At 37.6% G+C, this 18,506-nt stretch overlaps 1 protein-coding gene across 3 annotated transcripts; it reads right to left on the bottom strand.

Annotated features, from left to right (window-relative positions):
- Positions 1-767: 767 nt before the first annotated feature.
- Positions 768-10,725, bottom strand: LOC145620523 (heterogeneous nuclear ribonucleoprotein Q-like). Of its 3 annotated transcripts, none has more exons than XM_081675209.1 (9): positions 10,569-10,725; positions 8,920-9,331; positions 8,546-8,662; positions 8,295-8,435; positions 8,019-8,195; positions 2,161-2,368; positions 1,515-1,684; positions 1,353-1,438; positions 768-1,262 (listed from the first exon to the last, which is right to left on the bottom strand). In XM_081675209.1, exons 2-9 carry the CDS (start codon positions 9,307-9,309, stop codon positions 1,130-1,132), a joined length of 1,422 nt encoding a protein of 473 aa, XP_081531335.1. In that variant the 5' UTR covers positions 9,310-9,331; positions 10,569-10,725; the 3' UTR covers positions 768-1,129. The 3 variants fall into 3 exon arrangements, with proteins under 3 accessions (XP_081531335.1, XP_081531334.1, XP_081531336.1); XM_081675208.1 differs by having other exon boundaries at positions 8,920-9,357; XM_081675210.1 differs by having other exon boundaries at positions 8,920-9,364; positions 10,569-10,685.
- Between the last annotated feature and the right edge of the window lie 7,781 nt (positions 10,726-18,506).

Consider the following 18,506-nt stretch of genomic DNA (forward strand, 5'->3'; position numbering starts at 1 on the left):
GAATGAACCTTAGGCGACGGCTGCTTTTCCTCAGGAGGCGGTATAATCTCTTGAGAAACCATCTTAGAATTACTCTCCCCACGGACGGCGCCACATGTTTCGGGGATTTTTTGGATGTCCTCCGAGAGAGTTATGTCACTAAGTCTACAACATATTTTAGCTATACTATACAACCATATGCAATCAATATCTACACTACTATACTCACACTACTATACAACCAAAAAATAATACACTACTATACTTACAAACCAAGTTGTCTGTTGCTAGCATTGCACGTGGTGGTTCAACTAGTATTAGAAAAAATAACATGTAAAAGATAAGTGCAACCGTAACCTTTAGTATTAAAAACATCTAATAAAACTGAGTTTGTATAACTTGATCATTTTATTTTTGATTCTTTATCTTTGCCCTAAAAATGCATACATCATTTTATAATCTGTCACCATATTCTCAAATTTTCAACTCTACACACCAAGCAATTGGTAAATGCTATCCTTAGTCAGGCAGACCGCAGACACATCTCACAAGACTGTCAAGCTGACTACACAACTCAACAAAGGGAAAACGTAAGGAAATCCCCTAGTTGTAACCTTAGTCACAAGGTGAGTTCTTCACCTTCTACACACCAAGCTTGATTAGCTACATTGATCTTATGATCTATTATAAGAATGTATAATGCTCAGTGTTGCCATATTTGAATGCTAACATTAATTAATCAATGCTTTCTGAATGATATAGAAGCGACATATTTAAGCAACAGCAACTGTCCAGTTTCACTCAACACTTAACTCATTGATAGTCCTTAAAGGGCTCAAACAAAGCAATTACACTAACATACCCCTGATTCAAAATACATCTGATTGCACTAAACAATATGGAAATTAAATATAGCCAGAAGATTAGGGGTTCCCAAATGTAGTCTCAGTCAAAGTGTAGGTTTAGTCCATTTTACAAATAAACCACCAACACTAATACAAATACTACCAATTATCCTGACTCGCTTGACATCTCATTTTCTGCATCTGCTTTTATACGCCCTATTGTCTCTTCAACTTCCCCAAACTGGAAGTCGGGCATCATTGCTTCCTCTCATAATAAGATTAAAATCCCCTTCCACACTAAATTACTAATAGGGTCGGAATCTTCTAGTCCTATCATTTCCACTTCCATTACCCCTTCCCTGGGGCCCACCTGATCCATTGGAACGGTCATTCCTACGGGGCCGCACTGGTGCAGCCATCTGCATTCCCGGCTGCTGCCTGCAGGTTATTTAACAGATTAAAGATGAAAATGAGCAACCGATTTGCAGTTTTGGATTTTATAAAATCTCAATAATAATGTCAACTTACAAGACGTAGCCAATTCGGCCATCAGGTAGAACCATAGGCACCATTTGCATGCCAGCTGGCATCGGCCCCCTCCCATATATCATTGGCTGTAATTATGTTCAAATTCACATGATAAGAGCCTGTAATTTTAGTGGAGAAAATGAAGTAAAGTTCTTAACATACCTGTTGGTATCCACCAGCAACACCATATCCAGCCCCCACTGAACCATATGGATTTCCAGCAAAACCATAAGCTTGTGGAGGAAGATAGTTTGAACCAGCAGTGAAGGAAGCTGCTGCTTCAGACTTCTTATCTGTCTGTGGCTTGGCCATAGTAACTTCTAACGCCTGACCTGTAATAAACAAAACAATCATATTAGAGTCTGTTAATAAAACAGTAAAATACTAACGAAAAATTGGTTGTATAAAAAGCAGCACAAGGTAATGCAAAATTTTTTGGATAGAAGTTCTATCAAAGGCTTCAAAGCGAAAGAGATGTCAAAAATTCAGATATAAACAATAATGAACTGATTAACACAAGGGCTTGTAGATGTATTTTTCCCATAATAAGAAAAGTTAGCAAAGAAAAGCAAATTCGCTGTTTTGATAGTCAAAATGGTGAAGTATGTCAGAGGTAGAGTGTAAAAAATGCCAAGTAGCGATCTTAGGTGTCACTTTGATACGATCTACAAAATATACACTATGTATCTAAGTCTTCCATCCCTTCTCATGATTAATCCCACCCATATAAAAACTGGCAATAGAAAACCAAAGCATCTATTTCATTTATAATAAATTCAGAAATCAAAAGTGAAGACTAAACCATTACCATCTATCTCATACTTTTCTGTGTCTTTGACAGCCTTCAGAGCACTAGACCTTTCACCAAAATGGATAAACCCAAAACTCCCTTTGCCTTGTCCCCCTTTAGCAGGAGGCAACACAACCTTCGTGACTTCTCCATGGCGCTGAAAAATTTCTTTCAGTTGTTCAGGGGTAGCACTCTCTGGAATATTTTTTACATAGAGTGCCTTGACCTGAAAATTCAAAACAATGTCAAACCTGAATTCTTAATATTGTATTAGTGGCTCAATAAAGATTTAACTTTCAATCTTATATACTCAACAATAAAAAAAAAATAAATAAAAAAAAATAAAAGTGTTAGTACTAACACAAAAACATTTAGAAATCTGTCAATGTTTCATTGGGCAATTGCAATAACCCATAGCCAAAACAAACAAATGAATTGGCCAATCAAACAAATGAAGTCGATACTATCCATTAATAGCAGGATATTCGAAACAGGGATTTCCCTGCTTGTCCATAACAAGATTCTCCTACAAACTAGATCTAAAATTAGAGGGGGGGGGTGAATAATGAACATTCATTAATGATTGCATACTGAACGGTTTATGTTGTTATTTTGCAGTTAATCTCAGGGAAGAATCAACTAGATCAGCTGCATCACAATGTCATCATTAGGCCAGCGAAATGCCAGAACGCAACTAATCTCATACAAAGTTGAAGTCTTGTATACTCAGTATCATATGTAGAACACGCTTTCATCAGTATTATGTGGAGGCAAATCGATTTTAATCTGATTCAATAACTAAACTACATCTCACTGGCATCACTGGATAGTCCCAAAATAAACAACTTGCAACATATGGAAAATAGAAAAATTCCGTCAAGAACGATACAATATCTATCAATGTCAGAAGTCAGGTCAACTTTTTAACAAGCACAACATAGATAAACTTTTCTGAAAGGGTTACTTGAGGCAATCTCTATTAATGTCGAAAGTCACCATTTGATAAGAGTTTCAAGAACCACCTGCTCAACTCTTTATTAAGCACAACATAGATACACTTTCCCGAAAGGGTTACTTGAGTTTCTCGATTAAAACCATCTTTATAAGAATTCCAAGGCCAATGTATAGTTCCTCTTAGCAACTCTTTCTTACTCCCTACGTGTTTTTTTAAGTGATACACTTTGACCGGCACATAGTTTTAGGCAATTTAATTGACTTAAATAAAATAAGAGGTAAGTGGGGCAATGGAGTATTAAAAAATTGTTAAAGAAAGATAGTAAGGTTAATAGTTTATTGAAAAGTTATGAATGTAAAAGGAAAGATATAATAAAAAAGTAGTAGTGGGTTTGGGTGGGGACCATGAGAAGAGAGATATATAATATTTTAATGTATTTTTTTTGCCAAAAAAGGAAGTGTATCACTTAAAAAAACACGGCCGGAAATGGAAAATGTATCACGTAAAAAAAACACGGAGTAATTTCTTTACTCATCAAACTCAAAACAAATACATTTATTATGTCTTTTATCAAGCAAAAAGAAAAAAAATATGTATAGGTACGGCCCAAATACATCCCCTGGGCGTATCCATAAACAGAGGTACGACTTAGGTTTTTGGGTACAACTCGGGTTTTTGGGTACGGCTAGGCCCCGAGACAAATTGAGCCCAACCTCATTTAAAAAAAATAAAAAAAAAATAAATAAATAAAAAAAAAAACCACTTTACTTGCCTGCAAAAATTGAAGATCACCCAATTATTAGGAGGGAAGAGAGCCACCTGTAGCCGACCACCGGCGACAGGCGAAACTGGCGGCGACCACTTCATTTTTTTCTCTTTTTTCTTTTTTTTTTTTTAGGGAAATTATCAATAGTACACCTGTAGTTTTGACTTTTATCAATGATACACTCGTGTTTTTAATAATTATCAGAGATGCACCTGTGGTTTCGACTTTGTCTCACTCATACACCTCTTCCGTTAATTTCGTTAAAAGAGTGTTAATTCCGTTAAAAAAGTGTTAAATTTATTATTAAAACTTGAAAAAAAAAAAAAAAAACCAGCCACCCTCTCCCCACCCTACTGCCACCCGTCCCCACCCCTGCTCCCCGTCGCCACCAGTCCCTCCTCCCCCACCCAGCCGGCGGCCAGCGGCCAGAGTCGACGACCCCACCCACACCCCCCTTTCCCCCACCAAGGCAACCCACCACCCTCCTTTTCCCCCTTTTTGTTTCCCGAACCCCATCCCAAAACCACCCCTAAACGCCGTCCTCCCCTCGAAACCGCCCCCCTCATCTTCACCTCCCCCCGGAAACCGCCCCTCCCCTGGAAACCCCCCCTTAATCGTCCCCTTAAGGACTCTAACGCCCTAACCCTCCCTTAATTCGCCGGCGGTTTTAGGGTTTCAATAAGGTGGTGGTTTAGGGTTAGGATCCATAGGGGGTCAATTAAGGGAGGGGGAAAGGTGAGGGGAGGTTTCCGGGGGAGGGGGGAGAGGAAGGGGGCGTTTTCGACGGGAGAACGGTGGTTAGGGGTGGTTTTGGGATTGGGGTCGGGAAACGAAAAGGGGGAAATGGAGGGTGGTAGGCTGCCTTAATGGGGAAAGGGGGGCGTAGGTGGGGTGGCCGGCGCCGGGCGCCCCTCTAGGCGTCGGCCGCTGGCTGGGGGGGGGGAGGGGGACCGATGGTGACGGGGAGGAAGGGGTGGCAATGGGGTGGGGAGGGAGGCTGGGTTATTTTTTTTTTTTTTAAAGATTTTAGAATAATTTAGATTTTAAAAAAAAATTAAAATTTTTAACGGTTTTTTAACTTTTCAAACGGAATAGGTGTATTAGTGAGAAAAGTCCAAACGACAGGTGTACCGTTGATAAATAATAAAAACACAGGTGTATCATTGATAAAAGTCAATACCACGGGTGTACCATTGATAATATCCCCTTTTTTTTAACTTCTTTTCGTTTCTTTTTCACTTCCTGGTAGTGCTAGCTAGGTGGTGACCACCAGTGATAGTTTTGGATCTGATTTTTTTTCAAGTGAAAAAAAAATAAAGTAAATAGTGGGACAGTAATGAGTTTGACAGGTGTCACGTATAGAGCTTCTTGGGGTAGGTGGGACTTAGGAAATGGGTTTGTGGAAGGTTTTAATTTACTGCTGTTATATACTTCGTATTTTTTTACTGCGTTTACAGGACAGGTGGGCTTATTTTGTTTTTTTTTGTTATTGGGATGGGTAAACAAAACAAACAAGCTTTGCAAATTGTATACATACGATTTTGATTTATTAGTGGTCATCAATTAAAGGGGGGCGTAGGTGGGGTGGCCGGCGCCGGGCGCCCCTCTAGGCGTCGGCCGCTGGCTGGGGGGGGGGAGGGGGACCGATGGTGACGGGGAGGAAGGGGTGGCAATGGGGTGGGGAGGGAGGCTGGGTTATTTTTTTTTTTTTTAAAGATTTTAGAATAATTTAGATTTTAAAAAAAAATTAAAATTTTTAACGGTTTTTTAACTTTTCAAACGGAATAGGTGTATTAGTGAGAAAAGTCCAAACGACAGGTGTACCGTTGATAAATAATAAAAACACAGGTGTATCATTGATAAAAGTCAATACCACGGGTGTACCATTGATAATATCCCCTTTTTTTTAACTTCTTTTCGTTTCTTTTTCACTTCCTGGTAGTGCTAGCTAGGTGGTGACCACCAGTGATAGTTTTGGATCTGATTTTTTTTCAAGTGAAAAAAAAATAAAGTAAATAGTGGGACAGTAATGAGTTTGACAGGTGTCACGTATAGAGCTTCTTGGGGTAGGTGGGACTTAGGAAATGGGTTTGTGGAAGGTTTTAATTTACTGCTGTTATATACTTCGTATTTTTTTACTGCGTTTACAGGACAGGTGGGCTTATTTTGTTTTTTTTTGTTATTGGGATGGGTAAACAAAACAAACAAGCTTTGCAAATTGTATACATACGATTTTGATTTATTAGTGGTCATCAATTACAATTATTCAATTTAAAATCTAAATAATTCATTTTTAACTCCAAATAAAAACCAATTTAAATTTCTATAATCAATTTTTTTTGCCGTATCCATGCCATACCCGTTTCTTGGAATTTTTATTTTGCCCTTTCCCGTCTTCGTACCCGTACCCGTCTTCGTACCCGTACCCGTTTCCATGCAACCTAGAGTATATGACCATTGTAATGTTAAGGAAAATTTGTCAAACAAACCTTTTGAAAGTCAGATTTTGTGAGAGAACAGCCTTTTAAAATATTTCTCTAAATTTTGGCAAGATGAAACCTTAACCGCTATTCCGGCCACTGGTGACATTTCCTGGCATTGCATAGACTGGGGAATACATGTCACATGACCTTTATCCTTTTCCCTCACTTTTCTTCTCGACTTACTTCCTAATCATCCCACTTCTCTCTTTCTCTCTCCATTTGCAATACTCTTCATCGTTCTTGATTAAATTTGAATATCAAGTGTTTCCCAATATAGTTCAACAAGGAAATGCCTAATTCCCTCTCTAATTACTTGTAATTTTCTGGATTTAATTTTGAATTTTAGAATTAGGGTTTTCCTCAAATTCCCTATCTTCACATCTTCACCCCTCTCGAATGGAAGTGAAGAGGACAAGCATAAGAAAATAGGCAGGAAGCTTGATAAATCCGACAGATGAATGGTGTATTATCTACAATTGTGTTGCCAATGGTGAAAATGAGTGGGTATGGACAATAAGATAGAAAGAACTGAAATGGGGTTTGAAGAAATTTGGGCACCTTGGTGAAACAAAGGAGTTATAGGAGGTGACTTTAAGGGAAGTACCAAGGGGGAAGAGGTAAGAAAAAGACGATACATAGCAAAAAGAAGCAGTGCAAGATCTGCATGCCCAATCTTCAGAGAACGGCGGTCAATGGCCAAAATATAGGTCAAGGCGCATTTGGTTTAAGATTTGAATTTGCAAGAAAGAATTTGAAAGGTTGCTGCTAGGGAAAAAAAAAAAAAAAAAGTTTGAAAGGTTGTTTCTAGTGAAATGAAAAAAATAAATAAATAAATAAAAATAAAAAAGGCCTCTTCTGACAAAGTTCCCAAATTTTAAAGCTTAGTCTAAAAATTAAAAGCAACCAACAACCAAATAATAATAGCCTCTTAACCATTAAAGTTAAGTTTTTCTTTGTTACAACTTACAAGTACAAAATCATAATTTGAAACAAGAACACATGCAATCAAAAGCTTAAAAGCAATTAAGCTGTGCACCTAACAATACAACACCGTGTGATACAAACCCTGTACAACGGAAAAGCCGTAAAAAAAAATTTTGAAATTGAAAACCCTTGATTCATGCCCACAAATTTAGTCTAAAGTTTGCATGAGCAACATAGGTCTATGGGAACTATAACTTGGCGTGCTTAATGAGACTTTAAGGTAGCTTTCTATAGTATACTAGCATCTTACCTTGAAATTTTGTTTCTATTAGAATAAAAAAAAAAAAAAATACATATATATATATATATATATATATATATATATATATATATATATATATATATATAAAAACTAGCTTCAAAAGTCAATGCATTACTACAATAAGCCCAATGAGTATCATATTTGCTTGCAATTTGAATGTAAATGAGCAAACTATACAACAAATTTTAAAGATAATTCCAATTTTGTATAATTTCTTGGAGCATGTATGAGGAACAAAAAAAGGTCAACTACACATGGGTTTGGCAAAATCCATTTAACTTAAATAAAATAATCCTGCTTTGTTTCCAATTTCTTTCTCTCCTTTCATTGGGTTCTTAGGATTGGGACATTAGCTAAAGTTCATGCTTCAAATTAACATAGAAGGCTATTATTAAAGTTGTGAGGTAGAAATATAATATTGACTACCTGGGAAGCAGCAGCAGAGTCAGGAGCACTCTTCGGATCAGCCCAGGTGACAGTTGGGGTGTTCCCTTCCAGCTTAAAACTTCCGCTAGACATTTTCTGTCTAGCATAATCAGCACAGGCATTGTTGTAATACTCAATAAAGGCAAAGCCACGGTTACGGCCAGGATTTAAACCATCCTGTCATGGGCAGAGGAAACACTGTTAAGAGAAACAGAAACAGACCATACTACTTTACAATCACATATTCACATAGACTCATAATGTACTATAGTCCACCTGCTTAAGGTCAATTATCTCTGCCCCTGGACCAACTTCATGTATCATTTGTTTGAACTGATCCTCTGACCAACTTTTAGGGATGTTACCAATAAATAACCTGTGCTTTGCATCAGACAATGAACACCTGACCGTTTTTCCCTGCAGTGATGAAGCAATGACATAAAAATTAGCAATCTCATAAGCCAAACTCAAATGAAAGCATGAAAGGAGGGAAAGTAAAGTTCAACCATGAAAAGATATGAAATTACCTTAAATTCTTTGTTCTTCAACTCTTCTATTGCCTTCTGGGCATCTTCCTTTGTTTTGAATGCTACAAAAGCATATCCCTTAAATTCACCAGTATCCTTATTTTTTATTAATTTTACCTGCAAGTCACCCAAAATTATGAATCTATGGAACAAGAGGAAAAAAAAAAGTAGGGGTGGAGACAAGGGTTAAAATATATGCTTCCTCCGTTTTTTATACTTGCAACAATTCGACTTTTACGCTATTCATATGTTTCTCTTTGACTAGCTTTGATGATATTGAAATAATAGATCGGCAAGCATGAAAAGAGATGTGTTACAAGTATTAAAAAAAAAAAAAACATAAGCAGGAATAAATATGGAAATATAGTGCTGACCTCAAATATTTCACCAAAAGGCTCACAAAGATCTCTTAAATCTTCTTCTGTAACATCCTTGGGAAGCCCACCAATGAAAACCTCAGCTCCATAAGGAGGAAGAGAAAGAAGCTCAGCGTGCTTCTCTTTGTCCTCTTCACTGATTGAAGATGGATATTTCTCCTCATCTTCCCCATGTTCATCACCAATGGGACTTTGATCAGGTTCCGATGATTGCTCTTTTCCACTACCATCAGTTCTTACTTCCTCATCCTGCTCCTCAGCCTTATCATCACCAATTCCTTCCTCTGCCTCATCCTCAATGCCATCGACAACATCTTCATCTGTTTCTTCCATGTAATTATCGTCATCAAGGTCCACACGCTCATCGATCTCGGAACCCTCAGCCATGACTGGTATATGTAAATCTTTTCTGAGAATAAGCAGATCCTCAATCAACTGAGAACTTTCAGGGAAACCCATGAGGACGCATACAAGCCATCTTTTTTTTTTAATAAATAATGGAATACAGCGTGAAAGGGGAAGCAAAGATTAATGTAGACAAAAGAGGGTCTTTTTTTGCACTGGATTGATTGTGTTTGATTTTAATGTGTGATTTGGGTTCACCTGATAACCAGGATTGTCAAATTACAAAGCTGGAAAGCCATGTTAGACATTAAATCAAAGGCATCACCCAAGTATTTTTCAGGATTGTTTGTGTTTGATTTTAATGTGACGTCAAGTGGTATCTAAGAACTAGAATATGGCAATTTGAATTGTGCGTGTAGCTACATGGGATTTTGAATGTGTTGGATTGAAATATTTCAAAAGAACACTTCCCCCTTTCACTGAAATACCAGGATTCAGGAGGTTTCGCCATTAATAACACCTCCCACATGGATTCTGCGTTATAGTCACCTGCACCTCCATGGTCATATTTACGTAACTTCAAATTCAGGATCATATCAGCTCTGCCCATGTACAATGAAAATGAAACCCTGCTATTGTTTTAGGATTGCAGGAAACCGAAGAAATGAAACCCTGCTTTTGTTTTAGGATTGCAGGAAACCGACGAACTAGACCAGGGATACCTATACCTACGCTATCTTATTAAAATCCCAGCTAATTATACCAAATTATCCAAATCATGGTAACACTAATAAAGATGTTTTCCATCTAATTTTTAGTTTATGTGTTAAAAAGATGCAAATATATTCCTCAAATGCTTTCAGCTTCTCCCCTCCCCCAATCACCTCCTTCTACCGAAATTACGGACATCATAGAACTGATTAAAGCCTGATTTTAGCAGGATCAAACTTGATTATCCTTAATTTTTATCATTTATCTACATACAAATTCTTCAAAACTATCAAAATATACATGGATAAATTTGATTCAACCATCTCGAAAAATACATAATTTTAGGGATATTTGATTCGATTCAACTATCTCGAAAAATACATAATTTTAGGGATATTTGATTCAATAATCAAATTAGGCTCATATTTCTTTTCTGGTAAAATATCGCTGGTTATGATGTTTCATAATCTAAGAATTTAGAACCAATAGTTCAGATTTTCGAACCCTAGATGACAATTAAATTAGATTAGATCAAAGATAAACCCTAGATTGTGAAATTGATATGATGATAACAAAATCAAACAACTTACCTAAGAAGCTGCTTCAATGGGGGATACAAGTATTAGAAGGCGCCGCGCGATTCAACGGAGAACGTGAACTGCGCTTCAATGGATATCCGAGAGAGAGGTAGGGTTGGAGGGCTTGTAGGCTTGTAGCACTATTAAAAGCCATGACCCGCCACGGTTATAAATGGGTTAGATTTGTCTTATAAATAAAGGAAAAATTATCCGAAATAATCTCACCTTTGGCTCATCCGTCCAAAATAATCCAAGCTTTCGAGTATTTTTAATAATTAGACCTATGTATACAATCCGTTTCTAATGGTCCCAAGTGACTTGAAACCGGCTAGACAAGTTACCATTTGTGGCTTAGGATTATTTTTACACGTGTCATCGCGTGATTGGTCTAATCCACAAAAAACATTTTAAAAAAATAATAAAAACAAATTATTGAACAATAAAAAAAAATAAAAATAAAAAAGAAAAAAACCAATGGCCACCCTCGATCTCTCCGGCACCGAAACCACCTCCCTTACCCAGCCCGCCAACCAAAACCACTTACTCTACCTAGCCACCGGCCAAAACCACCGAAACTAACAACCACTAGATGTGAAAACTTTGCAATTTTGAGGCTAATTTGTGGGCATTCGAAGCGGCTTCTCTAGTTTATGGTGTTTGCTGGCGATTGTTAGTGCAGCTGTGGTGGGTGGCGGCTGATTGTGGAAGGTTGGTCGTTTGGCGTTCACTATGGAGAGAGTGGTTGTGTTGTTATTGCAGGTTTTGTCGCGGTGCATTTGCGAAGGAGAAGTAGCAGTGCCTTTTTTTTGGTGGTTTTGAGAAGCAGTAGTAGCAGATGTTGTTGCAGGTTTGGGTGTTGGGTTTCAGCTAGAAACGGGGTAAGAGAGGGAGTGGTCGGAATCAGGGAGGGGAAGCGAGATGGTGCCGGAATTGGGTAAGGGGGCGGTGGCTGGGGGTTGCCGAAATATGGGATTAGTTTTTTTAAAAAAAAATTCTATTTTGTATGTAATTTTTATTTTTTATTTTTAAAAATAATTTTTTTACCAATCATAGGTTGACACGTGTGTTGACTGGTTGGGACCATTTAAAGCAGAATAGGTAAAAAGGTCGGATTATTTAAAAATAGGCTATTTTACCAAATGCCACTGACAAATTTAAAAATTCATCAAATGTCATCGCACTTTTCAGAATTCACCAAATGCCACTCAGTTTTTTAAAAATTCACCGAGTGCCATTAATGACCAACGGTCGTTAACTCCGTTAGTCATTAGGGGTTAATCATGACACATGTCATGATATTATTGGTCCATTTATCTTTATTAATAAAAGTTAAAAAAAAAGCTGAAAATAATTAGAAAATAATTATAAAAAAAAAACAGAAAATTAAAATTAAAAAAAAAACCCAAAATTTTCCCAGCCACCCCTACCACCGCCAAACCCTAGCCCCTCCCCTTATATCGCTGGAAAACGGCCGGCCACCACCTTAACAACCAAAAATCGACCGGCCGGCCCTTTAGCGCCCCACCTGACCCATCGTCGACCCCAAAAACCACCTACACAAACTTCCCCGACCCTATAAAACCTAAAATTAACCCCAGACCCTAGCCCCACCGCGACCTCAACCACCTCGCCACCCCTACCACCAGCCAGACGAGGCCTAGAGCAGCCAGATTTGCCGCGCCGTTCTCCAACTCGGAGCTGCTTTCCAACCCTCCCCTACCCTTTTACCCACCACAACCATTAACAAAATCAAGGTTGTGAAGAGGAGGAGGGCCAAAATCGCCAAGTTAGAAGGGGATAAGGGTCGAAATCGGAGCGTGGGGAAGGGGAGGTAGCCGGAAAAGGGATTGGGGAAGGGAAGGGGGCTGGGATCGGGACAGAAAGGATTTTGAGGGTTGAGGACTGGGTTTCGTGGCGGTGGGGAGGGAGTTTCGTGCTGGTGGAGAGGGAGTTTCGTGGGAGGGGGAGAGGAAGAACGGCGTCGGCGCTGCGAGGGAGCTTCTAGGTGGTCGGCGCTGCGGGAGAGCTTCTTGGGCGGCGTCGGTGCTGTGGGACAACAGAATTCAGTAGCTGGGACGGCGGGAACGGCGGCGGGGAGGGTGGTTGTGGCTGATGGGGGTTTTGGCTGGTCGGGGTTTTTGAAATCATTTTGGTTTTTTTTTTAATTTTCTGATTTTTTTTTTATATTTTCAATTTTTTTTATGAATTAAGATAAATGGACCAATTATATCATGACATGTGTCATGATTAACCCCTAATGACTAACGGAGTTAACGGCCGTTGGTCATTAATGGCACTCGGTGAATTTTTAAAAAAAACTGAGTGGCATTTGCTGAATTCTGAAAAGTGCGATGGCATTTGATGAATTTTTAAATTTGTCAATGGCATTTGGTGAAATGTCCGTTAAAAATAATCGAATGGTGGGATTATTTTGGGCGGATGAGCCAAAGGTGGGATTATTCCGGGCAAATTTGTTCATAAGTAAATGGGCGCGGATTTTTAAATAATCACCCAATTATGGGACAGGGCGGGCTTTATAAGAGTTAAAGTAAATTTATGATTTTCACAAGAGTGCATATAGGCGCATAGCACCTATTTATTAAGCATGAATTAGGGCATGTTCTCATACGATTATTTTCAGTTTAGTTCAATTCTAATAAGTTCAATTCAGTTCAGTTCAATTCAGCTCCTAATTTCCTTCTCTTATAAAATATTCAGTTCAATTCAGTTCAGTCCAGTTCAGTTCAATTTAGTTCAATTCAGTTCAGTTCAGCTCAATTTAATCAATGAGAAAAGGCCCTTAGCATGTATATATTCTCGTAAAAAAATTATATATTAAGCATGTATATAGGAGGGCTTTTTGGGGTTGTCATTTTTTTTTTCGTTTGATGTTTTATCTGCAGTGGTACATTCATGTGTATTATTATGCTACAGTGGTACATTCATGTGTACTATTATGCATGTATAATGTACCATTAAGTACAAGTTGTCTTAATAGTACTTTTTGTGTACTATTATGCACGTAGTGGTACTTTTTGCCATCATATTTTCCACCAAAATCCCTTCTACCTTGGCCCACTTTAATGTGACAAACTTTACTTAATTTCAAGAATGTCATCTTATATGTTTGCTAACATATACTCCCTCCGTTTTTAAATACTTGCTCCATATCTACATGCACGGGGTTTTAGAAGAAATTGGAGAAAGTAATAAAATATGTAAGTAATGGGGTAGTTGAGAAAATAAAAAATTGTTAAAAGCAAAAGTAGTGGAAGAATAGGAGGAGAAAGAGTATTACGTTGGGTCCACTAAGGGCCTGTTCACATTTACTGAATTGAGCTGAACTGAACTGATTGGAGCTGAACTGAACTGAATAGAGCTGAAATGAATATTTTATGAGAGAAGGAAATTAGGAGCTGAACTGAACTGAACTGAAATTAAGTAAATGTGAACAGACCCTAAGTGTGAGAAATGAATTAAATATTGTAGAAGCTTTCACAAAAAAAATGGAGCAAATATTTTAAAGCGGCCGAAAAAAGAAAAGCGGAACAAGTATTTAAAAATAGAGGGAGTAGGTGTTATGCGCCGATGATTATTCTTAACAAAGCTTAAAAAAATTTATAGGGTGGGGCTCAAAAGAGAATTATTTATGAGCTTGTTTATAGGGAGTCTCGTTATGCAAGAACAATTACGTAACGAGGGGTAAGAGTATAATTGCACGCAATGTATATTTTGATTTTAGAGTAGTACCATAAAGTGATCAATAGTATCATTGGGTGATCAATAGTACCATTGAATATTTCAGTGATACTATGTATGCATTTAGTGGTACTATATATTCATTAAATGGTACTAACTACGTGCATATATAATATCACTAAATAACTAATGGTATTATTTAAACTTTCAATTGGTAGATTTAAAAGTGGTCCCACTTACCTATCTCTCTCCTCCTTTCTCTCTCTTCCATACACTTTTTTAATATTTTTATATTTGTTATGCATTTGCAAATGCATAATAACACTGCATTAGTACTTCTTTCTTTTTTTTTTTTTATAATACTTCCTGATGGGATGAAGAACGGTAGGTCGTTGGGTTACCACCCCACCCAATCAAACAAAATTTGTAACTCAACTAACCCCTATAAAGTGTAGTGGTAAGTCAAGGTCGAACCCAAAGAAATGGAGGTCGAATGCACGATGCCTAAGTCAAGCTATTCCGAAATCTAGTAGGGGTTTATGGTAGAAACTAGAACTAAACTAGGCAATGCACAAAGCTAGTACTAATTGAATGTTAAGGCACTAGGGGAATGGATCCACATGCATCAACGATGAGGTTCAATCAACTTGGGGAATTAACCAATCAAGTCAAGCAATGTGAGGGAAAACCGAAATTGCAACCAAGAGAGTACATCAAGCTATTCTCCTAGAGGTCTAATTAGCGTCAACTACATCAAACACTAGCTAGGAAACATCACAAGATATCTCAATCGAGTAAATGTAGGCCACAAATCAATGGTCCGTATCAATGTGAACTCACAATGCAATCTAGTGTGAATAACAAGGGTGATCAAGCCTAATCAAGCACACACATGCACAAAATCAATCAACCAATTTAATCACATTATCAACTCAATCAATTTCCCCCAAATTAATCTCAATTCATCATCAATACAAGCTTCACCACTACCCTAGCAAATAAACTACTCACAATCCATGAAGAACATCAAAATCAAAGCTAAACTAATCATCATTCCCAAATTCATCAATTAAAATCAAATTGAAACCAACAAATTCAATCAAAATCAATCAAATTATCAATTAACCAAATCCAACAACAATACTAATGAAATCAAACATTAAATTGCATTAAAGAGTAAAGAATCCTTACAATCTTGATAGAAATCAAGTCAAATGAAGCAATCTTCAATCATCAATCAGCAAACCCACACTTTCTCTCTCTAAAAATGCTAAGAACTAGTGTTTTTCTCTCTCTAGAATCTAATCTAATCTAATTCTTCCTTAATGAAGATCTAATTCTCTCCCTATAAAAGGAAAGAAATAACTATCAAATACAAAGAGGAAGTTGGGAATGTCGTCCAAAAATAGACCGACGCCGGTGCGGGTGCTCGGAGGAGAGAGAATGGTGCACACGGGAGCACACCCAGACAGGTGCGCCCGCACGCACCTGGTGTGCGGCCGCACTCGACAGATGTGCGGACGCACACTCCTCGAGTGCGCCCGCACAAGTCTGCTGCTTATCCTCTTCTTCTTCGTCCTAGCTCATGCGGTGCACACATCCTAGATGATGGTGATGGAGGACAAAGTAGGCAGGAACTTCCTTGAATTTCTTGAAGGGAATAAGCCATGAGGAAGGCATATACAAGACCTTGAAGCATGCTCCTTAGACCTCCCTTTGACTTGAGACTTCTTGCACAAGCTTTAGGCATGAAAATCAATGGAAAACTATGGAGAGGAAGCTCGGGAATCCTTGGACAATCAATCACAACCTACAATCAAAGGATAAAAAGCAAGTAAAAGGGAAAAAATAGCAAGTAAACTAGAAAATGCATAAAATAGAGAAACTAACTACAAAAAGCATAAATGAAGAAAACTAGAATAAAACTAAGGAAAACTAAAAAAAGAGAGATAAAAATAAATAGAATTCATCCAAAAAGGGACCAAATGAGTGCCATAAATGTCAATCATCAAATTCCCCCAAGCTAAACTTTTGCTCGTCCTCGAGCAAAACAAAGCAAGAAAGAAAAAGGATGAAAATTTTATTGAAAACGAAAAAGAAAGACTCAAGATAAGAATTTACACTAAAACTCACTGTCGTAGGAATCACGGTTGCTTTTAGCTACAACAAGCCCTTTAAACCCCAAAGTCGCCTATGAGGACGAGTGAGGTCTCGTAAGGGTATCCTAAGAGTTTGACCCATAACTCTCTACCAAACATCAATGAGGCAAACCATAAAAAGAAGGAGAATAAAATGAAAACAAACCTTTGCGAAATGAACTAACATAAAGACTATAATGCAAATGAATGACAATCTTTCTCAAGTAGTTAAGGTATGCACGTTTCAAGATATCCAAGGTTGATTGAAACATAGGGTATGCTAGGCATAGGAACTAGTCATCACAATCCACGTTCATCCCAAACAATCTTACCGCGTTCTCCCCACTAGTCTCAAATCTCCCCTTAGTGAGTGTCCCAATGATTCCTCGAAGGAACCGGAAAAAGAATTATTTTTAGGCTACTCGACAATCTTGACTATACATCCCCTTTCCTTAGGCAATGACCCATGATGCCCTCCCCCAAATAGTGACTCAACTATCTAGGTCGAAAGGTCTTTCCCCAAGGTTGTAACGTAAGGCAATAAGGGTGAAGGTAGGCTAAAATTTAAAATTTGGTGGTTTTCCTAATAGTGAAGCAAAGATTGCGCATTTCTTTACACCAAGACTAAGTTATCACCAAACAAAAACAACACCCCCAAGCTTACTTGAAGCTATACTCACAAAGAAATATATACAAAAAGCGTACACGCTCCTCCCCCAAGCTAAAATGAAGCATTGTCCTCAATGTTTAGAAGGAGAAAAGAATACATCAAAATATTTTTGAATTTTTACACTTTTTCAACTTTTTTATTTTTGTTATTTGTATTGAATGTTCAATGTCCTTGCCTTTTACTTAATTCGGACGGCTTTTTCTATAATCAACTTATTTGTCCATGCCTTTTTGAAGTAGGACGAATTTTTCTCAAATATTTGCCATTATTCACAAAGAGAATGATATCACAAACTTGCATACATAAAAACCAAAACTCCAACTCATCCACCAAAAACTTTTTCTCAAAGGATCATTTTGCTTCACAAAAACCAAGAAAAGAAAGAAAATGAAACAAAAGGTCAAATAACTAAAGATGTGGCTTGAAAAGAAGGGATAAGGCTCAAATGGTTGCAAGAAGGCAAATGTAAACCCAAAAATAAGGAAAATAACAAAATATAACAAAAATAAAAAATACCACCCCGAAAAAGGTGCCTTTGTCCTTTCTAGATAGTTCGGTCTCGGGTTTGAGAATCATACATCAAGCTTTATTAGATTAGGTTTGCATAGTCAAGGATCCACGCCGCTCATACAAGGAATGTTGAAGGCTAGAAAAACAAGTAACCTCACAAGGATGTGGCAAAAACTCACTAATGGTGTCAAATCGACTATAGGGAGCAACTACCAACATGCCACAAACAAGTAGAATCCGGCTTCATGATCCTCCTAGTTCAAACCAACTACCCTAGCATACACTATCCTAGAGTCAACCGAACATAGTCTCAAACCGTGCATACCTTTACAACCTAGGAAGAAAATCATGCAAAAGACAAGTCCAATGTACAAGGTTCATTCCATAAGAAAAATGAAAAATAATGCCTCAAAATCACATCAAGAATAAAAGGAAAAATAAAGGAAAGCAAAAGAAAAGGAAAATAAAAGAAAACAAAGTAAAAGAAAGAGAGACATAGAAAAGGAAATATATATAGGAGAAATAATATGAAATGGACTAGAAGGCAAGTTAAACACATAAGAATCCCAATCGTCAAACAAGTGATCGATCGACAACAACGTCATCGATCCCAAACACATTATGTGTTAACAAGCATCCATCCTCGAACCATTCAACTTCCCCTAAACTAAACTTATTCTATGCAACCAAGAAAAATAAAGAGAAAAATAAGAAAGATCTCACCGAGCTTCCAAGATTAGCAAAAATAAACGAAGTAAGTAGAAACCACCTCGTTGCATTCCATAAACAAAAGCTTCTTCAAGAAACCAAGTGAGAAAAAGAAAATAAAAGAATCTATATACAAAGAAAATTGTCAGTAACTTCCAAATGAAATCAGCCGAAAATTCGGCAGCATAACGACAGGAAATGAAAAATATATATCAGAGACAGTGA

The sequence above is a fragment of the Chenopodium album genome, chromosome 27, assembly GCF_948465745.1.
Source record: "Chenopodium album chromosome 27, dcCheAlbu1.1, whole genome shotgun sequence".
NCBI classification, from domain to species: Eukaryota; Viridiplantae; Streptophyta; class Magnoliopsida; order Caryophyllales; family Amaranthaceae; genus Chenopodium; species Chenopodium album.